This window comes from Aotus nancymaae, unplaced genomic scaffold (genome assembly GCF_030222135.1).
Source record: "Aotus nancymaae isolate 86718 unplaced genomic scaffold, 86718_ANA_hifiasm-v0.15.2.pri h1tg000131l, whole genome shotgun sequence".
Taxonomy (NCBI): domain Eukaryota; kingdom Metazoa; phylum Chordata; class Mammalia; order Primates; family Aotidae; genus Aotus; species Aotus nancymaae.
Window position 1 is genome coordinate 3,224,782 of NW_026988546.1, and position 27,577 is coordinate 3,252,358.

At 40.9% G+C, this 27,577-nt stretch overlaps 1 protein-coding gene across 10 annotated transcripts in view; it reads right to left on the reverse strand.

Moving 5' to 3' along the window:
• Nucleotides 1-27,577, reverse strand: part of TSGA10 (testis specific 10) — a 204,421-nt gene that overhangs the window by 150,976 nt on the left and 25,868 nt on the right. For 8 of the 10 annotated variants that reach the window (XM_064371406.1, XM_064371410.1, XM_064371411.1 and 5 more), the window contains 3 exons: nucleotides 26,905-27,025; nucleotides 24,967-25,282; nucleotides 24,452-24,837 (listed from right to left, as the gene is read on the reverse strand). In XM_064371406.1, coding sequence (XP_064227476.1) covers nucleotides 24,452-24,837; nucleotides 24,967-25,135 — 555 coding nt within the window. In that variant the 5' untranslated portion in view covers nucleotides 25,136-25,282; nucleotides 26,905-27,025. Of the gene's footprint in view, nucleotides 1-23,775; nucleotides 23,795-24,451; nucleotides 24,838-24,966; nucleotides 25,283-26,904; nucleotides 27,026-27,577 lie in introns of those variants that run through there. The other 2 variants (XM_012475841.2, XM_064371409.1) reach the window with 2 other exon arrangements.

Consider the following 27,577-nt stretch of genomic DNA (forward strand, 5'->3'; position numbering starts at 1 on the left):
TTTTCTCATTCAAAGTAGCTAACATTGCCTTCGGTCTTGTAGTAAATGATTCTGAATTGTTGAAGAATGCTGCTCTTTGTCTTTGATTTTGTTGTTTTGTTCTTTTGAGATAGGGTCTCACTCTGTCACCCAGGCTAGAGTGCAGTGGCGTGATCGATCTCAGCTCACTGCCAACTTCTGCCTCTCAGGCTCAAGAGATCATCCCAGCTGAGCCTCTTGATTACAGGTGTGAGCCACCGTGCCTGGCTGGAATGCTACTCTTAATATAAAACAAACACTATGTTTACTAACCACATTCAGTCTTGGGTTCACTGTATCCTTCTTGTCCCACTACAATCTACCTGCTGATTCTCCCCTTCCAAGCAGAGAGAATCTTGATCCTTTACTGTCAGTCTTGATTCAAGTGAGTAAGTACTGGCCTATGACCATGAGATGCGTACAAACTATCTGGTCTTTCACAAAACTGTCTACCTGATGCCTGTTTCCATTCAAGTGGCTTATGTTTGCCCATTTTCTCCTATTTCCCATAATAAATTTGTATCTGTTTTGGCTATCTCACCTCCTGCCTATTGGTCTAAACCAAAAACTGGTCACCTATTTCCCACTGAACATAGTTTTCAACTTTTCACTCATGTTACTGATCAAAAGATGTATAAAAATGACGTTTTTATGTATAGCAGCAATATGTTCAATCTGAAATGAACTCTGAAATACAAAATGTACTGATTTGGATTGAAAAGAGCATTACTACAATGCTATCCCCTGCCTCAGAGACTACTCACTAAATATTAATTTTATTAAAATGACCATTCAAGAGCAGAAAAGCAGTCTTAATGCCTGATTTGAAAATAAGCATACTTCTGTTTAGCCGATGACAGAAAATAATTCTCCTGTTATTTATTCACTAAGCATTGGTAGTTAACATTTTTATTGCTCATTTGTTTTCACTCCTAAGCAGATTTTTCAGAACTAAACTTGATTAATAATTTAATATACTGTATTATGTAGTAGCATTTGGATATCATAAAGCATTAAGGAAGGATCTAGATAGAGGATACAAATATGTTCTTCCTCCACTGCTACTGTACTTCATTTTGATCACTGCATGCACAAAGGTTTGCATCAAAAACTTCTGGATAAAAACTGCTAATTATTACAAGGATGCCATAAACAATCTTGCCTTCTGCATCACTGTGCAATAGTGCAAACAGGAATAATGTCTCTTGGGCCAAAGTGTAAGGAAAAACGTACTTCTCTAAGTTGTTGATAAGTTGATATTTAAGGACAAAACGACTCTCAAAGCCCTTCGAGTTTCTCTTTTAACTTCAGCTGCTAGGAAGCTCAAAGCCTGTCTACAGGCGACTTTTACTTCACAATGTCAGAATTACATTGTGAATTTTGGTAAGTCACCTTACATCCTTTTCTAAAGAAGGATGTATAAACAGCATCGTAGTTTGGAAGACTAAGATAAATGTGATCATTTCGGGAGTTCTGAAGGGCTTTGCTGTTTGGCTCACGTAATTAGAGCTAACATTTAGAGGTTAATAAGCTAACATTTTGGAGAAGCTAACACTTCTCCAAACAGGAAATTAGGACTCTACAATTCCTTCCCTCCTATCCAAGGTTACTCTGACATTTGGTGAAGTTTAACTGAAGAATCTTAAAAGAAAGCTTTTACATAAATGCTAAGGAAGGCATAAAAAATGCTTTTGATTTGTGCACACATGCAGTATAAAAACCCAGTGCAGCGTCTGAGTCAGAGCTGCTAGGATGTGGGCTTCCTGGGGTGGAGCATCTTAGTCCATCTATTCTGTCAGCTGTCAGATGCTTTCCTTTTGACAGTGGATTGACCTGTTCTGTAGGAAATGTGGCACTATGAATCTTCATGACGTTGCATGTGGCTACCACATATATTTCAATCATTGTTTGATCTATTATTTCTATGTGTTATTCTTTAGGAGACTAAGCACATACCAAAATTTAGTACAAATAGAAGATTTTCATAAGAAAAAGATTTTTCTCAAAAACTTAGTACAAACAACTGGAATTATGGACTAGGTGCCTCAATAGATTCAACTGGTTTTACTGAATATTTGTGCCCATTTAATAACTTGAATTTTTTGGCCAGGTGCGGTGGCTCACGCTTGTAATTCTAGCACTTTGGGAGGCTGAAGCGGGTGGATCACCTGGGGTCTGGAGTTAAAGACCAGCCTTGCCAACATGGTGAAATCCCATCTCTACTAAAAATACAAAAATTAGCCAGTCATGGTGGCGTAAGCATGTAATCCCAGCTACTCAGCAGGCTGAGGCAGGAGAATCACTTGAACTCAGGAGGTGGAGGTTGCAGTGAGCTGAGATCGCACCGCTGCACTCCAGCCTGAGTGACAGAGTGAGACTCCATCTTGGGGGAAAAAAAAAAACTGCACTTTTTATGCTGATTAACAGGCAGTACAAAGGATGTGGGTCCAGCTGCTGTGACAGGCTCTGACCCCTTTGACAAGGAAAGTTTCAAGTAGGAAGGTTCGGTAGTCATTTGGGATTTCCAGTGCCCCAGGACTCCTAACGAACTTTACTGATCAACACTTGAACCGCAAAGAAATGCAAATTGTAAATGCAGGTTTATCACTTGCAAAATGTTCCTTTGAAAAACTAAGCGCTCATCTCAGCAGCAGCTGCCATCATCTCCCTGAAAGGAGGCTCAGTGGTAACTGACTGTCAGCCCAGAGGCTGCATAGAAAGACTTGTACCAAAAACATGTGCACCACAGAGAGAAAACCCACTACCTGTGCCAGGTGTTACAGAACTCTGTGTTGTTATGCTATAACGCAAAATTTCAAATGAGCTGAGTATCTGCAAAGCAATTTAACATTTTAAAAGCTCTAGGTGGTAAAGGTTAACTGCCCTGGTGATTCATCTGGACTGTCTTGTTAAGAGTGGCAGAATTTACAACCACAAAATAATAGCTGGCAGGGAAAAGTGCCCAAATGAAAGAGAGGAATAGAATCCATCTACAGCTAGGACACCAAGCCTCAGAAACAGGATTCCTTGGCATGTGGAAGTAATTCAGAGATCAATGGGAGTAATATATTGCTCTTTAGCCCAAAGGAGAACAAGGCTACATTCACACAATTAAGGAATAGTGAGTCCTGATTTCTACAAGAGATTAGCCTATAAAGGAAGACTGTTCTATTTATTAACATAAGAACCTAGCATTATTAGAGGCTTAGGGCAAAAATCTACTGTGACCCATGGGAAAATATTTGCCCAGAAACTAACAATTGTTTTACAGTTAGCTAAAGTTTTATGCTTGATGACAAACATAGTCCATAAATGCCACTTGATAATTTGCATTGGTAAAAACTAGCCAAAAGTCACACTTGGGGCATATGCGCTTCCAAATACCACATAACTTGTTATAACATGTCCTCAAATTGATAACTATGCTGTATGTCCCAATTAAAACCCAATAAAAAACTTCTCTGCACTACTGATTATGAAGATTTTTTTTTTTATTAGAGTAGCTTCCAATCATGCAGTGCTTTTAAAAGGTCATATTTTTAACCCAAATAAACGTAGTTGTATTTCTCACCAAATGGGCCCTTGAGATCGGAAATCACTAGGCTATGAAAGAGATAAAGAGCTACATATTCAATCAGGAAACCATAAATTTAATGAGGCAAAATCTCACAGGGTCATACATCCCCAAATGATAACATAGGGAAACAAATTCTTAGCTTACTGTTTCTCTATCAGGGATTATTTTTGACCTGCCAAAATTGCATATCCATGAGCAAAATAAATTGTTATGGCTACTTTAAGTCACTTAATTTGCAGTGCTTTGTTACACGGCAGTAGCTAACCCAGACATGCCCTTATGGAGAGTGCAGAGACGCACGTGAAGGACTGTCCTCTTTACCGAGACACAGACTAAGCTGGACCAAAATAGACACGAGAAAATAAAAATCTTCATCTACACCCCAACACACTGTTCCCCACTAACCCCACACTCCATTACAGCCTGGACTCACAAGCCCTTTACTGTGTTCTGATAACCACTGGGATAAAATCAATTCAATTTCACTCCTTCAGTTCAGAGGGGAAAAGAAAGAAGAAAAGGCAGTAATTTAATGAGCTTATTAACCTATATTGCCTATTGTACTTATATACAGCAGGAAACTTATATAAAGATTTATATTAAACAAATGTTGGATTCTAAATAGCAGCCTTGATTTTCACAGTTATATATGTTAGCGATTTTGAATCTACTTTTTTGTGCATTCCGATATTGACCAAATAAGTATAGTGCGGATAGTGGGAAAAAGGTTTCTTACTGTCAGAGAAGGGAGTTATAAATGCAGAAGGCAGAACACTAGAATAAACCCTGTGAAACATGACTGGAATTGGAGATATCAGTATGAACCCTGGTTTCTGTTAGATAGAGTGGTAGACAGACAGATAACAGATGATTGATACTGAAGTAGATGCAGACAGACATGCATATGCATATGTATACATGCACATGAAATACACACACAGTCTAGCTCTGTCCAATGAAAGGGCCTACAAGACAAAACACTTCAGTAGTAATGAGCACATGCAGAATCCAGATCTTGGTTTCTAAATATTATGTCTGCAATGAAAGGAACCAGGGCTCCCTTGAAAACTGGCTGATTCTTGGTCGGGGTTGTAGAATGATAAAATGATTCTAGAACATCTTGCTGTACTGGAAAAAAAAACCAATGAGGAATGATGGGGATGTGTCAAGTGAAAACAAGCCAACTTGAAGGGTATCCCACTGACCACATCTCAGATAATTTGAACAAAAAACTAGTGTGAATAATCAATCATAACCTACTGAATAAAATAAAAATCCATGAATTTATACTGATTAAATATAAATAAGGTACAAGAGAAAGGTCTTCCTTATAGAGGAATGCCAAGTAATAAATGTAGAAGTAATAATGCATTTCTAGATAACCACCATTTGGCAAGCACCACTGTATTAACTGATTCAGGTAGGTATCACCAACGAATGCTAAAAGTAGTGACTGAGAGTTTGACGAGAAGATGTCTACATGATCTCAAAAAGATACGTATTAATAACTTCAGTAGAGTAACTTCTCAGGTACCCTCTTAACCAAGTGATGACATTCACATCACCAGTAATGGGACAAATCAGTGTCACCTGCCCCTGGATATGATGTGCAATGAACTGAGAAGGACCAGCATCTCTTCTGGGTATTCCTGCAAAAACATGTAAAACTTGCATCTAATCATGAGAAAATATTAAACAAACCTAAACTGAAGAAGAGTCTGAAATGCTGGCTTTTATTCTTCCAAAATGTAAAGTTTGTGAAAGACAAAGCAAGCTCTAGGAACTGCTCCATATTAAAGCAGCCTAGAGACAGGTGAACTAAATGGTATGCATGAGCGTGAAGTGGATCCTGGACCAGGAAGGACAAAGAGTCATCATTAGGACAATGTGAGGAATCTGAATAAGGTCTGTAGATTATAGCATTGTATTCATGTTAACATCCAGATTTTGATCACTGCATTGCAGATATGTAAGAGGATATACACATATACATATACACACACACATACATACACAAAATTTACTTAACTACTCATTGTAGAATAATTTGTAATAGTGAAAAACACAAAAACTGTTTAGATGACTAACAAAAGGATTATACAAATAAATTATAGGATAAAATCATTGAAGTTGTCCAAATAAATGAGATGCTAAACCACTAAAGACCACACACTGAATGTTGCCAAAAACTGTATAACGACATGGGAAAGTGGTTACAATAAGTAAGGAAAATAAATTAGATAATAACCAAATAATGATAGCTTTAATACCAATTTAATAAGAAAGATAAAGTACAGAAAAAAGACCAAAAGATCTAGTCTTTAACCAAAACATTAAATGTGATTATTTCCAGATTACAGAACCACAGGTGATTTTTTTCTTCTTTATGTTCTTAAAGTTATCCAAATTTTTATAATGAAGACTTATTATTTTCAAAATCTCTGCTGTCCTTTGCAGCAAAACTTCCAGAAAGACTGTATGTAATGTCTCTAACTCCTCTTGTTTCTCTCTCAAACCCAAATAGACACTGGCCCTAGAAACTCTCATCAATGAAAATGCTGACCTCCAGGTTACTAAGCCTAACACAGAGGAGGTGACACTGTGTAATAACTCCCTTCCCTTCTTGCGACCTCCTTTCCTCATGGCTTCCAGATGCCATACTCTGTTTGCTTCCTACCTACTGATCCCTTCTCTGTCTTTTTTGCTCATTCCTTCTCATCAGAGTGACCCCTTTAGGTAGGAATACACTACAGCTCACCCCTCGTCACCAGCCCTCACTCCCTGGGTTACGATATCCAGTCTCAAAGTGTTAGATGCCACGTGTATTCTCACAACTCCCAAATCTACACCTCCAGCCCAGATATAGATTTCCTTCTCCAAACTCCAGACTTGTGGGTTCCATGTGTTTCTGCTTATCACCTCCATTTGAATGTCTAAGAGACAACTCAAACTCAATAAGCCCAAGTTAGCAAGTAAACTCTTGCCCCCAAAACTTGCTTCACACATAGTTTTTCTCATCTCAGGTGATAGTGACTTCTTCCTTTCATTTGCTCAGATAAAATATCTGTCCTTAGTTCCTCTTGTCTGTCATCCAAGCTGTCAGCAAATCTTATTGGCTCTCCTTCAAAACATATAGAGAATCCAACCTTACCATCTTTGCTGTCCCCATGGTCCCAGCAACTATCACCTCCCCTAGATTAGTATAATAACCTGCCAAACCATGTCCCACTTCTCCCCTGCCCCATTACAGCTCATTCTCAGTGCAACAGCCAGACCAATCCTTTACATACCTATGTCAGATCACAACACACCTCTGCTGCAAACTCTTCAGTGGCTCCCGATTCTCACAGTAAAGCCACGGTCCTTACTGCGGCCCAGCAGGCCTTCCAAGACGTGGCCTCCCCTGCCACTTCTCCCGCCCTGCGTATGCCACTGCAGCATGCTGTCTTGTTGCTGTCCCGGGCGAGGAGGCACATTCCCACTCAGCCTTCGCTCCAGCTCTGCATCCCACTCCACCTGTGACGCGTCTCCCCACCACGTCTTCCTGGCTAACTTACCACTTCCGGGCTCACTGTCCTCCTGCTCACATCTCACTGTCTCAGTGCAGGTGACCCAGCCACCCTCTTGATGCTGTTGCCAGCTCTCATCCTCCACCCCATGGGCATCCCTAGCCTTCTTTCTCCTGTTCTGCTTTTTCCTCTCTCCATACCACTTACCATCAACTGTCAAAGGGTTAAAAATCAACATTCTAACAGTAATTTAGGAAGGCTATGGTGACACGGGAGGGCTCCTCTGACTTTCATGTCTGTCTGGTACAGGGCGGCATGACCCTGTGTGAGGCACTGTCCTGAGGGACATAGTAAAGACCTAGCAGGTACGTATCAGTCATCAAAGACGGACAAAAATGAAATCGACAGCAATTAAGAAATCCCAGGGGCATGAGCAAAGCTAAGAAGCGTAAGTTATAGAAGGGATGATCTGTCCATCAGCATAAGTAAGGGTCAGAGCTGCCCAAGATGAAAAGGACACCCCAGGAGGGCATAGCCCCCTCTGCTATGTAGCAGCATAAACCTCAACAGGGATGCCACAGAGATTGTCCAGCATCCCTCGGCAGGATGGAGGAGGCCTCTGTCACTGATGGGAGACATCCAAGAATGGTGGGAGTGGGCAGAGGGCGATCTATCTATACCTTTTGTCAGGGCTTATAGAGAGAAATAGCTGAATGCATACATTTTCCTATTTTCCGCTTTATCTGTTAAACAGATAAAGGGTCAACCATTTAGAGTGCATTAAAGACATGGTAAGGTCTATGTGGACACAGATGCTATTTCTGAAGGTTGTCTGTCGGACAACAAATAAACAGAGCTCAGGATACATACACAGCTTATGTTTGCTAAATTATGAAACAATGCATTCCCATGAATAACTGAACAAGGAATTGTGACAGAAACAGAATTGATAAAGTACTAAATGGCATGCAGAGAAAAAGGCTGAGAGACATTCTGGGAAACAGTACCCCATGGGGTCAATAGGTGCTTCTAAGAACTCTGAGTATTTTAGGGATTTCGTACATTAAAACCTAGTTCATGTGGCAGACAGGCTGGAAATGTGGGCTCTCTCCTGCATTGCTCCATTCCCCTCATCACCCTCCTCATTTCCACATCATCTTGTGGCCAGAGAACATGACAATCTGTGGGAGCACACGCACAGCACACCTGCACACACTACCCTCAGGCAAGGACTTCTGCTCATGAAAATCAAACAAAGGAGAACAAGGAAAAAGAGGCAGAGAACACAGCGTCCCACTCAGAGCACGGCCTGGTAAGCATTTGTTTCTGAGGCCAGCATCTAGCTCTACGTTTATTTTTTACGTGCTGTGTTTACATACATCAATAAATATGGTTTCCATTTCTCTTTGTAGCAGCAGCTATAAATTATATGTTGGAAGTGCTTGGCTTCTCTCTTCCCATAAAGGTCTGGCAGGGATTACTGAGGCCCCAACACAGGGAGGCCCAGGATTGGCAGGGAGCACCTTCTTTCATCCATATCCTTAAATTAATTAACTCATCCAATAAGCATCTACTGAGCACAAACTATGTGCCAGGCAAGCAGAACCATAAAATGAAACAAAATAAACAAAAATCCCCACTTTTGTGGAATTTACAATCTAGTGAAATTCATCCACCTCTCTTCAATTTCTAGATTCAGAGCTGTCAACCCATCTGGGGTTGGACACAAGACCAGATAAATGCGAAGCAAATAGAGCCACTATAAATAACTATAGGAATTATTATGAATGTGGATTGTTCCTGAGGGCTTACTATGTGCCAGCCACTGTGCTAAGCACTGTGAGTACTAACTCATCTAACAGTCATAAAAATGCTATCAGGAGGTTCTACTATGATTCTGTCACAGATGAGGCAACTGAGGCACCAGGCCATCTGGCCAGCAAATGGAGTGAAGAAACTCAGACATTTCAGCTTTAGACCTAGAAGTCTAGAGCTGCTCTAGAAGTGGGCCATTTACAGCAGAGAGACGGGTCCCAGTCAGTATCACTTCTGGAGGCATCATTTGTCCCTCAGCCCAACCTTTGATCAAAACAAAGCAACTGGAGCATCCAGGTGTGGTCAATGGGTGCTTATCACATGTGTAGCTATGGAATGGGATCTGCAAACAGCACCAGGGAGACTCCATTTTCATCTACTGTAAATGTATTGCTAATGCTGGTTAATCATGTGGAGATACGTGATTCTACTGCTTAGCCCAATTAAACACACTATTTAATACACTGTGGCTTCACACAGATCCGTCTCAACGAGTCCCTCTAAATGCTTACTATGTGAACGTTTTAACACTTTCCTTTGGCTCAAATCTTGTTGATTATGTATTTCATTTAATTGGGAATAAAGCTCTCATGTGATAGATTCCACCATAGATAATAATAGCTCAGAAAAAAATAAATACACAGAAAAAAAGAGAGAAAAGGTGATCTCACACCTGAAAATAAAATCTCAGGAGGGGGCTAGCATCAAATAAAAAAGAATCATGTTACTTAGGCTTTGTGATGTTAATCCAGGATAATCTTGGTTTTCAAGATTTCAGTTATTTCTAAGATAAACAAAAAGGAACTTTCAAGAATTTCATCTCTCTCTAGCACATACACATGCACACAAACGTAAGATCACTCTCAACAATATACTCGCTTTTCTATTTTGTTTGCTTTTGTTTCAAAGGTGTTTAAATAACGGAAATGTAGCCAATATTTACCAAGTGCTTACTATATTGTCACTGTGCTAAGCACATTACATGCATCTCATTCACTCCCCGCTGCTGCAATAACTCTGCCAAGCAGGTATCATTATCATGTTCTCCACCTCACACATAAGGAAACTGAGTCCCTGAGGAATTAAACTGCTTGCTCCCCATCTCATGGCTGACAGGTGGCAGGCCCAGTTCTTGCTGGTCTCCACAGCTCCGCTCATTCCACGACATTCTACCTCTTTCCTGTATATCTGAGTTAAGACTACACAAGATTTCTGACCAAAGAAAGGATGAAATACGCAAGAAGAGGCTTTTCTCACGAAACTGGAGAGTGACACCTCCTTTCTGGGTGGGAGAAATGCAGGATCACACGTCACTTTCAACTGACTCCAAACACAGAGGCCCTCGGAGCTCTTGAGCAGCCCCAGGTGTGGAGCTCAGGCCCAGGAGGCCGCAGCTGAAGGGAAAGCAGCCCTGTAATCTGTCCTGAGGGAGGAAGCTTTACAAGAACTGAGAAAACAGGGAAAACAAAGTAGGCTTGCTAATAACCTCCCTCCAGGTCCCGTCCTCCATACCTCCTAGACAGTGGTAGTTTCCCATCCTTAAGGCTAGAAAACTTGACTTAATGATAAAAATCTGAAGAAGCCCAGAGAGGAAAGAGAAAGGAAAAGGACTCTAGCACCTTCGCACAACTGGATACACTTTAATGCATCTTCTTCAAATTTCTCATCACAAGACTATGGAAACTAAAGTTATTTCATGTTAAGTGACTTACTTTTTTTTTTTTTTGAGACAGTCTCGCTCTGTCATCTAGGCTGGAGTGCAGTGGTGGAATTTTGGTTCACCACAACCTCTGCCTCCTATGTTCAAGCAATTCTCCTGACTTAGCCTCCTGAGTTCCTGGAACTACAAGTGCACGCAACCAAGTCTGGCTAATTTTTGTATTTTTAGTAGAGATGGGGGTTTCGCCATGCTGGCCAGGCTGGTTTCGAACTCCTGACCTCATGATCCATCCACCTTGGCCTCCCAAAGTGCTGCCACTGCGCCCAACCCAAGTGCCTTACCTTTTAAGTCCCCATCGGCTGAACATAAAAGGACTGAAAAAATGTGGAAATATTTCCACTTGCCAGTCTTCATTACAACCTTCAGAACAACCTATCTAAACTGCAGAAACCAAGTGCTTCCCGAGAGAGATCCAAGATGGCTGATGATTAACAGCTCGGGCACGTACCTCCCAGTGAAAGCGCAGAGAACGAGAGGACGCCACACTTTCAGACGAATATTAGTTGCTCACGGACCAGGAGATTCCCAGTGGAGGAGCTCCACGGGTCGCCAGGGTGACTCTTGTGGCCGGCGTGGCGATTTTGCTGGTGACTTAGCACGCCAGTTCTTGGTGCAGAGTCCGGAGATTCCCGGACAGAAAAGCACCATCAATCTTAACACCGCTGTTTTTGCCGGCTCAGTGGATTGCTCAGATTTCGGCGCTGGGAATCAACAAGTTGGACGTCAGAGATCCAGTTAGAAAGTCAGTAATTATAAAGATGACAGACGGACAAATATATAATGAAGGGAAGAAACCAGCGTAAAAAGGTAGAGAACACTCAAAATCAGAATGCCTCTCCCTCTACAGGGGATAGCAATTCCTCATCAGTAACGGAACAAGGCTTAATAGATTACACGTGTGTTCCAATAACAGAAGCAGGTTTCAAAACGTGGGTGATAAGAAACTTCTGTGAATTAAAAGAACTTGTTCTAACCCAATGCAAAGAAACTAAGAACCTTGAAAAAAGGTTTGACGAAATGTTAACGAGAATGGACAATTTAGAGAAGAATATAAGTGAATTGATGGAGCTGAAAAACACAACACGAGAACTTCACGAAGCATGCACAAGTTTAAACAGTCGAATTGATCAAGCAGAAGGAAGGATATCAGAAGTCGAGGACCAGCTCAGTGAAATGAAACGAGAAGACAAGAATGCAGAAAAAAGGATGAAAAGGAATGAGCAAAGTCTCCAGGAAATATGGGACTATGTGAAAAGACCTAATTTACGTTTGATAGGTGTACCTGAATGTGATGAAGAGAATGAATCCAAGTTGGAAAATACTCTTCAGGATATCATTCAGGAAAATTTTCCCAACCTGGCAAGGAAGGGTAATATTCAACTCCAGGTAATACAGAGAACACCACAGAGATATTCTTCAAGAAGACCAACCCCAAGGCACATAATCGCCAGATTTATTAGGGTTGAAATGAAGGAGAAAATACTAAGGGCAGCCAGAGAGAAAGGTCAGGTTACCCATAAAGGGAAACCTATTAGACTTACAGCAGATCTCTCAGCAGAAACCCTACAAGCCAGAAAAGAGTGGGGACCAATATTTAACATCCTTAAAGAAAAGAACTTTCAACCTAGAATTTCCTATCCAGCCAAACTAAGCTTTATGAGCGAAGGAAAAATTAAATCTTTTGCGAACAAACAAGTACTTAGAGAGTTCACCACCACCAGGCCTGCTTTACAAGAGCTTCTGAAAGAAGCACTATACATATAAAGGAACAACCAATATCAGCCTTTCCAAAAATATATCAAAAAGCAAAGAACTTTAACACAATAAAAAATTTACATCAACTAATGGGCAAAACAGCCAGCTAGCATCAAACGCCGGTATTAAACTTATATATTTTTTAATTGGATAAAAAGCCAAAACCCATCGGTATGCTGCATCCGGGCCCATCTTACATGCAACAATACACAAAGACTCAGAGAGAAGGAGGAAGATTTACCAATCAAACAGAGAGTAAAAATAAACTAATAAACAAAAAGCAGGAGATGCAATTCTCGCCTCTGATAAAGTAGACTTTAAAGCAACAAAGATCAAAAGAAGCGAGGAATGACATTACATAATGGCAAAAGGATCAATGCAACAAGAAGAGCTAACGATTCTATAGATCAACAAGATAGAAAATTAACAAGGATATTCAGAACTTGAACTCAGACCCGGAACAAGTAAACTTAATAAACATTTATAGAACTCTCCACTTCAAATACACAAAACATACATTACCACCTCACACCTATTCCAAAGGTGACTATATAATTGGAAGTAAATCACTCCTCAGTAATCGCATAGCATTTCATAGGTTTAAATTAAATACTGGTTGGCTGTTTGTTTGTTATCTTCTTCCCTTATTCCTTCCTGACTACAACATTAAGTATAATTATCAGTATAAAAGAGGTTTTCAATACCCATTACTAAATTGCATTCTAGCCTGGGCAAGAAAGCAATACTCCCATTCTCTCTCCCTCTTTCTTTTCCTTCTCCCTCCTCCCCATTCTCTCTCTCTCTTTCTCTTCCTTTTTCCTCCTTCCTATTCTCTCTCTCTTTCTCAAAAAAAAAAAAAAAAAGAAAAAAAGAAACCAAGTGCTTCCCTCCAGCATCTGAGATTAAGGTCTCCACTCTTCCAAGTATACACAGTATAGACACTCCACGTTCTAAGAGGATGGAGGCTGTCCATCGAGCGGATAGGAGGAAGTACAGAGTGTAACCACCCGTGCTGTTGCTATGCCACGCTGTCCTGTGGGATGTGGGCTCCAACTGCCATGTGTGAGCAAGGGTAATGGGAAAAACAACACCATGACAGGTGGGGAAACTGAGTCTTCAAGATTGCCACACACCCTCATTTCTTCCAGTAGCAATCAGATAGCGTACTTCAATTTGAAAACATTATACATCTCAATGTAATTAAGAAATTTCGACTGGCATGAATATGTAATGTACACATTGCTTTACAGATGCCTTTTTTGCCCAACAGGCTGGTGCCGACTTGAATTTGGAAGAAATCCATTTTCATACAAAGGTAACCAAAAGTGACAGGAAATAGGAAGCCTATATCATTTATCTTCTGTGAACTTTAGAAAAAATCAGTTAAGGGGAGATCCAAGATGGATGGTTAGGAGAAGCTTGGGATTCCAGGTCTGAGTGAAAGCGCAGAGGGTGAGTGGATGCTGCATTTCCAGACAGATTTTTACTGCCCACAGACCAGGAGATTCACAGGCGGAGGAGCCCCACAGGTCGCCAGCACCACTGTTTTGGCCACCATGGCTGTTTGGCCTGCGCCCTTGCGCAGCGGTTCCCAATGCAGAGTGAGCGAGACTGAGTCCCCTCTTAGCCAGCAAGGCGAGCTGAAACGGGGAGCCAGGCCAGGAGATTCCCGGGCAAAAAAAGCGCCTCGAATCTCAGAGACGCGGTTTCAGCCAACGCAGCGGCTCCCAGTGCAGAGCAAACAAGACGGTGTCCCCTCTTAGCCAACAAGGGGAGCTGAAACAGGGAGCCAGGCCAGGAGATTCCCGGGCAAAAAAGCGCCATGAATCTCAGAGCCACGGTTTCAGTCAACACAGCGGCTCCAGGGGCAGAGTAAACAGGACAGTGTCCCCTCTTAGCCAGCAAGGGGAGCTGAAGCAGGGAGCCAAGCCAGGAGATTCCCGGGCAAAAAAGCGCCACAAATCTCAGAGCCGCGATTTCAGCCACGCAGTGGGTCGCCGCACGGGAAATCACACAGGTCCTGGCGCCTACTCAACAGGCGACCAGGTCACCTGGTAGAGAGCTGACTGTTCAACTAAAAAACAAAAGGCTCTGAGGCAGGGAGCCAGGTGACCAGGCCCGGCTGGTCCCACCCCCACAAAAACAAAAAAACAGCAATTGGAAACGCTCTGGGTTGAGACTTTCACGGCAAACACAACTGAACCCGGGACGCTCCAGCTCTGTGGAGGAGGGACGTCCGCCATTATGGAGGCACCCTGCAGTTCCCGAGGTAATCTGCCGTCGCCAAGGCAACCCGCCACTACAGAGAGTGCATCACTACAGAGGCGGGTCAACATAGCGGAAGCAGTTCTAACTACACCCATATAAACAGGACTGCAGGGACGTTCACACGGCAGTTGGCCGGAGCCCCCAGCAGCTCAGCAAAGCCTCTGAAGGCTGAGGGTGACTAGGCTGCCACCTTGTGGGCAGGGAAAACGGCAGCGGCACAGCAGAAACGCATAAAGCCCTAACTCCCTGGGCCAGAACACCTGGGGGAAACAAAAGTGGGTTTATGAGTTCTGCTGCTGCAGACGTAAAATTACCAAAATCAGAAAGTCAGCAAATACAAAGTCGACAGGTGGATAAATCCACAAAGATGGGAAGAAACCAGTGCAAAAAGGATGAAAACACCCGAAACCAGAACACCTCTCCTCCTACGAGGGATCACAATTCCTCACCAGCAAGGGAACAAGACTGGATGGAGAATGAGTGTGATGAAATGACAGAATGAGCTTTCAGAAAGTGGATAATAAGAAACTTCCGTGAGCTAAAAGAACATGTTCTAACCCAATGCAAAGAAACCAAGAACCTTGAAAAAAGACCTGACGAAATGGACAACTTAGAGAGGAATATGAGTGAATTGATGGAACTGAAAAACACAACAGGAGAACTTCGCGAAGCATGCAGAAGTTTCAACAGCAGAACTGATCAAGCAGAAGAAAGGATATCAGACGTCGAAGATCAACTCAATGAAATAAAACAAGAAGGTAAGATTAGAGAAAATGGGGTAAAAAGGAATGAACAAAGTCAACAAGAAATATGGGACTGTGTGAAAAGACCTAATCTATGGTTGATAGGTGTACCCGAATGTGACGAAGAGAATGCATCCAAGCTGAAAAATACTCTTCAGGGTATTATCCAGGAAAACTTCCCCAACCTAGCAAGGCAGGCCAATATTCAAGTACAGAAAATACAGAGACCACCACAAAGATATTCCTCTAGAAGAGCAACCCCAAGGCACATAATCATCAGATTCGCCAGGGTTGAAATGAAGGAGAAAATACTAAGGGCAGCCAGAGAGAAAGGTCAGGTTACCCACAAAGGGAAGCCCATCAGACTCACAGCAGATCTCTCAGCAGAAACCCTACAAGCCAGAAAAGAGTGGGGGCTGATATTCAACATCCTTAAAGAAAAGAACTTTCAACCCAGAATTTCATATCCAGCCAAACTAAGCTTCATAAGTGAAGGAAAAATAAAATCCTTTGTGAACAAGCAAGTACTCAGAGATTTCATCACCACCAGACCGGCTTTACAAGAGCTCCTGAAAGAGGCACTACACATAGAAAAGAACAACCAGTACCAGTCACTCCAAAAACACACGAAATGGTAAAGAGCATCAACACAATGAAGAATCTGCATCAACCAATGGGCAAAACTGCCAGCTAGCCTCAAAATGACAGGATCAAATTCACACATAACAATATTAACCCTAAACGTAAATGGACTAAATGCACCAATCAAAAGACACAGACTGGCAAATTGGATAAAAAGCCAAAACCCTTCAATGTGCTGTATCCAGGAAACCCATCTCACATGCAAAGATACACAAAGGCTCAAAATAAAGGGATGGAGGAAGATTTACCAAGCAAATGGAGAGCAAAAAAAAAGCAGGAGTTGCAATTCTCATCTCTGATAAAACAGACTTTAAAGCAACAAAGATCAAAAGAGACAAAGAAGGACATTACATAATGGTAAAAGGATCAATGCAACAAGAAGAGCTAACGATCCTAACTATATATGCACCTAATACAGGAGCACCCAGATACATAAGGCAAGTTCTTAAAGACTTATAAAGAGACTTAGACTCCCACACAATAATAGTGGGAGACTTCAACACACCATTGTCAATATTAGACAGATCAACAAGACAGAAAATTAACAAGGATATCCAGGACTTGAACTCAGACCTGGGCCAAGCAAACCTAATAGACATTTACAGAACTCTCCACCCCAAATCCACAGAATATACATTCTTCTCAGCACCACATCACACCTACTCTAAAATTGACCACATAATTGGAAGTAAATCACTCCTCAGCAAATGCAAAAGAACGGAAACCGTAACAAACAGTCTCTCAGACCACAGTGCAATCAAGTTAGAACTCAGAATTCAGAAACCAACCCAGAACCGCACAGCTTCATGGAAACTGAACAACTTTCTCTTGAATGTTGACTGGATAAATAATGAAATGAAGGCAGAAATAAAGATGTTCCTCAAAACCAACGAGAACGAAGACACCACATACCAGAATCTCTGGGACACATTTAAAGCAATCTCTAGAGGAAAATAAATAGCAATAAGTGCCCACATGAGAAGAAAGGAGAGATCTAAAATTGACGCCCTATCGTCAAAATTGAAAGAGCTAGAGGAGCAAGATCAAAAAAACTCAAAACCTAGCAGAAGAAATAAATAACTAAGATCAAAGCAGAATTGAAGGAGATAGAGACACGAAAAACCCTTCAAAAAATCAATAAATCCAGGAGCTGGTTTTTTGAAAAGATCAACAAAATAGACAGACCACTAGCCAGATTAATAAAAAAGAAAAGAGAGAATAACCAAATAGATGCAATAAAAAATGATAAAGGGGATATCACCAAAGATTCCACAGAAATTCAAACCATCATCAGAGATTATTACAAACAACTCTATGCACATAAACTAGAAAACCTGGAAGAAACGGATAAATTCCTGGACACTTGCCTCCTCCCAAGCCTAAACCAGGAAGAAGTCGAAACCCTGAATAGACTAATAACAAGGTCTGAAGTCGAGGCAGCAATTAAGAGCCTACCACCCAAGAAAAGCCCAGGTCCAAATGGGTTCACAGCTGAATTCTACCAGACATACAAAGAGGAACTGGTATCATTCCTTCTGAAACTATTCCAAATAATCCAAAAAGAGGGAATCTTTCCCAAATCATTTTATGAGACCAACATCATCCTGATACCAAAACCCAGCAGAGACTCAACAAGAAAAGAAAACTACAAGCCAATATCCATGATGAACATAGATGCAAAAATCTTCAATAAAATACTGGCAAACCAAGTACAACAGCACATCAAAAAGCTTATCCACCATGATCAAGTAGGATTCATCCTGGGGATGGCAAGGCTGGTTCAATATACGCAAGTCTATAAATGTAATTCACCACATAAACAGAACCAAAGATAAAAACCACATGATTATCTCAATTGATGCAGAGAAGGCCTTCGACAAAATTCAACAGTGCTTTATGCTAAAAACTCTCAATAAACTAGGTATCGACGGAACGTATCTCAAAATAATAAAAGCTATTTACGACAAACCGACAGCCAATATCATACTGAATGGGCAAAAACTGGAAGCATTCCCTTTGAAATCTGGCACTAGACAAGGATGCCCTCTCTCACCACTCCTATTCAATATAGTACTGGAAGTTCTGGCCAGAGCAATCAGGCAAGAAAAAGAAATAAAGGGTATTCAATTAGGAAAGGAGGAAGTCAAATTGTCTCTATTTGCAGACGACGTGATTGTATATCTAGAAGACCCCATCATCTCAGCCCAAAATCTCCGGAAACTGATCAACTTCAGCAAAGTCTCAGGATACAAAATCAATGTGCAAAAATCACAAGCATTCCTATACACCAATAACAGACTTAAAGAGAGCCAAATCAAGAACAAACTGCCATTCACAATTGCTACAAAGAGAATAAAATACCTAGGAATACAACTAACAAGGAACGTAAAGGACCTCTTCAAGGAGAACTATAAACCACTGCTCAACGAAATAAGAGAGGACACAAACAGATGGAGAAACATTCCATGTTCATGGTTAGGAAGAATCAATATCGTGAAAATGGCCATACTACCCAAAGTAATTTATAGATTCAACGCTATCCCCATCAAGCTACCAATGACCTTCTTCACAGAACTGGAAAAAACCACCTTAAACTTCATATGGAACCAAAAGAGAGCCTGCATAGCCAAGTCAATTCTAAGCAAAAAGAACAAAGCGGGAGGCATCACACTACCGGACATCAAATTATACTACAAGGCTACAGTAATCAAAACAGCATGGTACTGGTACCAAAACAGAGATATAGACCAATGGAACAGAACAGAGGCGTCGGAGGCGACACAACATATCTACAACCATCCGATCTTTGACAAACTTGATAAAAACAAGCAATGGGGAAAGGATTCCCTGTTTAATAAGTGGTGTTGGGAAAACTGGCTAGCCATATGTAGAAAGCAGAAACTGGACCCCTTCCTGACACCTTACACTAAAATTGACTCCAGATGGATTAAAGACTTAAACATAAGACCTAACACCATAAAAACCCTAGAAGGAAACCTAGGCAAAACCATTCAGGACATAGGCGTAGGCAAGGACTTCATGACCAAAACACCAAAAGCATTGGCAACAAAAGCAAAAATAGACAAATGGGACCTAATCAAACTCCACACCTTCTGCACGGCGAAAGAAACAGTCAATAGAGTGAATCGGCAACCAACAGAATGGGAAAAAATTTTTGCAGCCTACCCATCTGACAAATCCAGAATTTACAACGAACTGAAACAGATTTACAAGAGAAAAACAAACAAGCCCATTCAAAAATGGGGGAAGGATATGAACAGATACTTTACAAAAGAAGACATACATGAGGCCAACAAGCATATGAAAAAATGCTCATCATCACTGGTCGTTACAGAAATGCAAATCAAAACTACATTGAGATACCATCTCACGCCAGTTAGAATGGCGATCATTAAAAAATCTGGAGACAACAGATGCTGGAGAGGATGTGGAGAAATAGGAACACTTTTACACTGTTGGTGGGAGTGTAAATTAGTTCAACCATTGTGGAAGACAGTGTGGCGATTCCTCAAGGACCTAGAAATAGAAATTCCATTTGACCCAGCAATCTCATTACTGGGTATATATCCAAAGGATTATAAATCGTTCTACTATAAGGACACATGCACACGAATGTTCATTGCAGCACAGTTTACAATAGCGAAGACCTGGAACCAACCCAAATGCCCATCGATGATAGACTGGACAGGAAAAATGTGGCACATATACACCATGGAATATTATGCAGCCATCAAAAACGATGAGTTCGTGTCCTTTGTAGGGACATGGACAAACCTGGAAACCATCATTCTCAGCAAAGTGACACAAGAACACAAAATCAAACACCGCATGTTCTCACTCATAGATGGCTATTAAACAATGGGAACACATGGACACAGGGAGGGGAGCACTATACACCGGGGTCTGTTGGTGGGGGAGTGGGGGGACAGCGGGGGTGGGGAGTCGGGGAGAGATAGCATGGGGAGAAATGCCACATATAGGTGAAGGGGAGGAAGGCAGCAAATCACACTGCCACATATGCACCTATGCAACAACCTTGCATGTTTTTCACATGTACCCCAAAACCTAAAATGCAATAAACAGAAAAAAAAGAAAAAATCAGTTAATCACTTTTCTAGGAAGCTATTTTGTGGAATCACGGTGCTTCATCTTTCTATTCTTTTTCATGGCATAAACGACAATTTTAAAATGTCCTTCATGAAACTGCTATGATTAATCAATACATCTTAGACTATTTAATTACTTATTTTAACAAATAAAATTCTGATCAACCACAAACGGTTTCTCTGTTCTTGTAGATGAATTATCAACTGCTACGAAAACTCCTAGGATACCAGAGTCTACTGATTGATATTCAAATTCAGGTGTCTCTTTCCTTACCACTGAGTAAGCTATGGGCATCAGCTCCTGGCTTCCTTTGCTCCCCTGGTTTGTCAAATGAATTCTGTTCCCAGCCACTGGAGCCCTCTACAACAGCAGTTTCCAACTATCACTACTTATCAAATTACGAACAGAAAACTCAAATATGTAGGTTTTGGAATACAATGCTGAAGCTGTAACTTGTCAAACTACTGACTGCAAGGCCCAAGACACTCCTGTGTCGTCTCAATGGCTCTGCATGGAAGGTTTTTCACAGCACTGCCCTATTTTGTGCCTTGCCCCCATCACCTAACACATACATATGTATTTTTAAATTCTACCAAGTTTGAGGCTAATATAACTTTTTTCAAATCTATAATGACCATCTTAGTAATGATTTTATATTATTCCATGAGACAAAGACAGATACACTATGAAGTTAATGATGCTTAAGCTTCAGGGTCTCTAAGGCCCTGGGAATAGGAGGGGGGTGAGCAGCACTGTATTAACACTGTTACATGTTTTTGAAATAACTGCAAGGGTGAGATCTTTTCTATTCCTTTATTCCTAAAGAAGAACCCCGAGACTATGCAAATTTGAGGTCCCACAACACTGTATGTGCTCCTCTAGGTTAACTCTCCCCAATGTTTGGATCTGGAATTACATGCTGAGCACAAAGAGTGTGTGTGTGTGTGTGTGTGTGTGTGTGTGTGTGTGTGTGTGTGTGTGTGTGTGTGTGTGTGTGTGTGTGTGTCAGAGAGAGAAACAAAAAACAATTCGCTTCAATTGGAAATAAAATTCAGCGTGCCGTGCCCTAGAACATTCTAGAGGGCATGCTTTGGCCATTCGTTCCTCCCTGGTCTCTCACCTAACCGTAGACACCTTTCCAAGAGGCACTCCCAGGGAGACTCACTTAATGAGAGGTGGTGTTCAGAATAAAAGACTCAGCTATAACAACAAAAATATGTTTTTCATTAAACACAAAACTGAGTCGGGAAAAGCCAGCCAAGAGGCAGGTGTATGAGTTAAGGAATTCTCTTGAGGTCTTTAACTTCCACATCAAATTGCACTGGAGTTTTCTGCACTAATTACCTATTATTGAAGACTCAGGAATTATTGCAAATAATTTGCAATAGCAGCAGATAGGGTGCAGATGTTGTAAGGGAAAGAATGAAGAGTTTATGAAGTGTAAAACCAGGAAAAGAAATTCAAAATTTCCCAATTTTTAAAAATAATACAGAATTGTTTTTCTACTATAAGAGTGATGAAGGTGAGGGAATTTTCCTATGGCTAAAAGGCCAATTTTAAATTTAATTTGGACTGTAAATGAAAGAAACTGCAAATTAAAAGGTATGTGCTGGAGTCTAATTTATTCAGTTAATGTAAATTTCCTAGAGGCAGAGATTACATCTTACATTAAAAAAAAAAAATTTCTCTCATCACATTGCACCTGGTCATTGATCTGATTTTCTTATGAGGAATGTACCTATACATTGCCAAACAGCTATTTTTGCATGGCCCTCCTTGTTTTTTATGTCATTTTTATCTAACCTTTCCAGCCCCCACATTTATTACGTTGTGATAAGTCTTGCTCTGTAGCTAACATCCTGAAAAACCATAGTCAAGTAATGACCTTTGGGTCATTTTCTTTGGAAATTTCCCTAGAAAACACCTTCTCTACCTCACTGGAAATTAGTATCTGTACTATTGAGAGGACATTTTCACACCAGCAGTATCTTTATTTTTAAAAATATTGGCATGGATATTTTTGAAATTGTCACTTTAAGTTGTTTTATCTCTTTCAAAAAACAAAAATATTTATTCCCTCAAAAGTTAAATCAGGTTGATAAAATTCTTCAGCTTCTATGTTATTTTTGTGAATCTTATTTATTTATTTATTTATTGTATAGATGGGGTCTCGCTATGTTGCCCAGGCTGGTCTTCAACTCTGGCCTCAAGCAATCCCAAAGTGCTGGGATTACAGGCATGAGCCACCACGCTTGATTGTGCATTTTATCGGAATAGCCTATAAACATTGAACAATGTATCTACAAAACAGCATTTCTTAATATTCTCTTGGAATACTGTCAACAAAAACCTGAGTTTGAAGGGTAGGAGAAATTACTTACTACTTGGCTGCTAACTGTGAAATAGTCATGTTTTTATTGAGGGAGTGGGTTGATTAAACAGACAAGTGTTAGAAGATTCAAATTACAGTATTTTTCCTACTGTGCTTTTTACTAAAATAAAGACTGCACCCCCTTCACCAAAAAAACCCACCAATTTTTAACTTTGTTCTATAAAAATACCACCTCTTATCTCTTCTCTATCAAAGCATGATTGGCCTTTTTCAAATATTCAGGACAAAATGTTAGGAAGAGGGCAGGCTTGCTAGTTCAATGTCACTACACATAGGGGAAATGGAATACTTCCCACAGAAAAGCTCTGATTTCTCTCAGCATGAGCCTCTGTCTGAGGTATCCCCCTCTCTCACCGCTAACCGAACACCACACACAGCATGTTCTTTCCAATCTGAATCCTCAAAGGGCATCCTGAAAGTGTCCAGGTTATTAATGACATACCCAAAAGCCTCAAAAACTGCACAGTTATCTGCTTAAGGCTTTACTGGCAATCAAAAATTCATCTTTTTTGTTTTAACTAGAGTTTTATGAACTCACTGAATTCCAAAATAAACAAACAAGTAAATTATTACCTAATAAACTGGAAGTTTCTTTGGTAGATAAAGACTATTTTAACAAGAAGTCAATTGAGATTGAAATAATGAAGGGATTCCTGGTGGCTGTAAAAGTCAGTCGCCACTGCTCAAGGATAAGCCAGGATTTATTTGCCACTACCAGTCATTTGATGATGATGAATCAAACAGCCTGACAAATTCAGTTTTGTAAGGTGGTATCTATGTGTGTTTCCTACAAACTTAAAAACATAAATGCCTATAGAAATTACATTTTGCTTCCATTATTTCCTAGTGAACATTTTCTAGAATCTATCATAAATGTGTAATCAAAAAAAAAGTTACTGGTATACACACCACTTAATTTTCTCTACAAAACCAGTGTAAACATCTCACAGATTAAAAAAGAGGTCTTCTCTAAAGGTGATATGTTGACCTCCCTATCAGTCCATGGTGATTTCTGAGACTGATAGTTCAGAAATGTTTAAACTCAGCCTTGTCAGAAATGCTACATCATCTGTCAAATCACTAATTTCATTTGGTTATTAAATCAAATTAAGATACAAAGATATTCTGGCCACACTGTTACTCTATCTTTAAAGAATATGTTAAGAAAAAAACTGAACAGTTCCTAAGTATAATGTTCTAGAACTCACATTTAATTTTAGTTAGTATAACATATCACACCAAAAAATATATATGCATGATTGTATTTTTTTCTTCATCTTCTCTTTACAATCATCATCAATTCGGAATACAGTCTTGAGACAGGACGGGATTTCCAAACCATGTAACAGGATTTCCAAACCATGTGAACAATTCACCATATTCAATGCTGAATAATTAAAACAATTAATTTTAAAACTATTACGAGGTTTACTTGGTAAAATTCGTGTTAAAATATTTCAAAACACAAAAATGTTAAAAAGAGTTTTGGAACTCTTTTACATAAAAATTTACCTATTTAGATACTAAAATTATACTCTTTAAGTGCTTTTCTTATTTCTTAATCACTTATTCACTCATTTCTTAATTTTATTTATACCTCAGTGGATACCAGCTGTTCAGAAGAAAATCCTTGAACTATACTGAAGGGGACATTCCTTCCCTAACTACTATATACACACACAACTGCATTTGCCGAAACTTTAAATTCCGATTACAATAAATTTGAGATTTTAAGAAATCATTATTTAAATCTGCCTCCCCTTTCAGTGATTGCTACAAATCCTACCACACAAAACCAACCACATCACTGAAAAAAAAAGAAACATGGAAACTGAATTCACAAGAGTTATCAGTTGCATGTACACGGTGCTGAGAAAGACTCACCTCCCCCTGCTTGGGGATGCTGAACTTGGAGAGCTTGGCCTTGGCTCTGGCCGGTTCCGGCTTGCTGGCAGGAACTCCCCTGTATGATGTGCAGTGCACGCTGTTTTCCGAAGAAGACTTCAGCTTAGGAGACTCATCAGGGGCTTGATCTTGGCCATCCATCGGCCGCACGTATGCAGTCGGTTTCTGCTGGACCAGGTTGGGTTTTGAAGCTAGGGATAGAGGAAAGTTCTGAACACAGTGTCCACTGTTGCTGTGCTTGGCTGCCATGGCAGGTGGCCTCTCCTGGGTCTGAAGGCCCACCTCCACATTGCACACTTGTTTGGCCCGCGGCTGCTGTCTGCCAACACCATCTCCAAGCAAGGTCCTGAGAGAGCCCTGTTGTGCTGCGTTGGAAGAAGAAGAAGAGGAAGATGATGATGAGGGGCTCAATACATGGGGATATTCTTTTTTTATTATGGTTCTCTGGGTTTTAGCAGATTTGTGCAAATCAAGCAACCTGTGGCCATGCTTACTTGCTCTCTGTTGGCCATCTGAGGGCGGATGCCCAGCCTTCTGCCGGCCCATGGTACCTCTCTTACTCTGCTGCACTGGGACAGCTGCTGGTGTGGAAGTTGTAGTGCTACAGATAGATGAGGGCTGGGTCTGGGCTCTGGGCTCTTGAATCTGCAACAAAATGTTCATCGATCTTGTTCACAGGAGTCTGAGGAAACCCAGGTTTGGGAACGCCAACGAGATGACTCTGATTGGATCTATCAGTTAAAAAGTCTTTCATCACAATTGCCTAAAGTGTTCTGGATCCGGTTGGAGAGTTCATCCCCCTTGTTAAGTCTGGAGAAAGAAAAACACATCCACACTATTGTTAGAGACAACAATGGACAAGCGCCCTTATCCATCACAGAGCCAGAGCCAGAGGTGCCACATGTGGAATGAGATCTGAGAGATAAAATCGAAATCTTTATCGTTTCTGAAGATAGACATCCAAGTCAGCACTTGGAATGGCACAAGAACAGGATGCCTGTAATGGCCTTGCGGTGCATGAAAAGGGATCTATCCGGCCGGGCGTGGTGGCTCACACCTGTAATCCCAGCACTTTGGGAGGCCGAGGCAGGTGGACCACATGAGGTCAGGAGTTTGAGACCAGCCTGACCAACAAGGTGAAACCCTGTCTCTACTAAAAGTACAAAAATTAGCCAGGTGTGGTGGCGGGTGCCTGTAGTTCCAGCTATTCGGGAGGCTAAGGCCAGACAATCATTTGAACCTGGGAGGTAGAGGAAGCAGTGAGCCGAGATCATGCCACTGCATTCCAGCCTGGGCAACAGGAGACTCAGTCTCCAAAAAAATAAGGATCTATCCTTGGTATTGTGTGTGTTGCAGCTAAAACAGATTGCCTGGAAATCAGGAAAATTAATTATTACAACTTTAAAAAATGATCTGCATTAAGTCTTTCCATGATTAGACTGTCTTGTATTTGTAGTCCCATTAGAAGCTTTACTTGAAAATTCAGATTTGGCTCAGGATTGGTCTAAATATCATTCTTGCAAGAAATCCAGAGTGACAGGCAAGAGATGTCAATGTGAAGCTTAAAGGAACATGGGGCTAAATGTGCAGGAAGACTGAATGACCCAGAGCTCTATGCAGCCTAAGATATTTGTGAAATCTGGGACATTTCATTTTGGAAGAGAGGTTATGTTTCTAGCCTTTGGTAAAAATGAGAAATAATCTTAGAGTTTCTTTCTCATTAGCCCTAACCGGTACTCTAATCCTAGCATGATCCACACATGACAAATATGTAACCCAACCCTCTTCTTTTTTTTTTGAGATGGAGTCTCACTCTGTTGCCAGGCTGGAGTGCAATGGCGTGATCTTGGCTCACTGCAGCCTTCACCTCCCAGATTCAAGTGATTCTCCTGCCTCAGCCTCCCAAGCAGCTGATATTACAGGTGCCTGCCACCACATCCAGCTAATTTTTGTATTTTTTTAGTAGAGACATGTTGGCCAGGCTGATCTCCATCTTCTGACCTTGTTATCTGCCTGACTCGGCCTCCCAAAGTGCTGGGATAACAGGCATGAGCCACCATGCCCGGTCCCCAAGCTCCTTCTAATAGTGTTTGTTTCCTACAATCTAAGAAAACGTAACAAATGGGATTGACCTTGATATGTCAACACAGAGATAAAGTCGTCTGTATTATTGACAAAAATCACAGCAAGCAGATCTCAATAATAAACCAATGTTGCATTTTACTGAAGGAGTAGCCAGTAAAGACATGTGAACCAGACACCTCGATTTCTGGGGGAAGACCCTGTACTTGGCAGCTGAGCTGTCTTCCCTGGGCTGAACAGACAGAAGATTCAGTGAAGTTTGGTTGGTCAATTCTTTTAGTCGAGGCCACCATCACAGGGAGTGAGAGGAACAAGTGAGAGGTGGAAATGAACAACTGAAAACCATCTACCTTGTAGGGCTCGCTGAAGAGAGAGTAACTAGAATTAAATGTGGCATCATCCTGTTGAGTTTCTTGATTTCTTCTTTCTCGTTCTTTCCTCCGTAATGCATTTCTATCTGGTTCATAGACACTGCATTGGGAGAAAGAAGATAGAACAACCACAGGCACAAATTAAACTCTAAAGCCCAATGTAACACTCAGTAATTACAGTGATGTGTAAATAGAAATTATGAGCATACTTCCTCTATGACAGAGACTCTGAGTGTTATATGGGAATGCTCCTGCTTTTTTTTTTTTTTTTTTTTTTTGCATGGCTGCGTTTCTGTAGTGATTCTTTCATTACCTAGCTCCCTAAAGAGCTGTTAAAACTCCATGCTGCAGTGGTTTTCACAGTTATGAGCCTTCTTCTGATCTCTGTTAATCAGTCAAGTCGTCAAACGACTACTGAATCAATTCTTTCTTCTGATATATTTGACACTATCACTCCTCCTAACTATGAAAAATGTGCCAGGAGGAAGGGGTGCTGGCAATGAGGGGAGCGAACGGAAATTGAATTATGTTGTGTCATCAAGGAACTCGGCCTTTTGTTGAAGAAAATTAGTATCTATTCTCTCAAAATACAATTATGAAGTGGCCAGGCACGAGACAACTGGAAAAAATGAGAAAGAAATAAAGTGTTCCT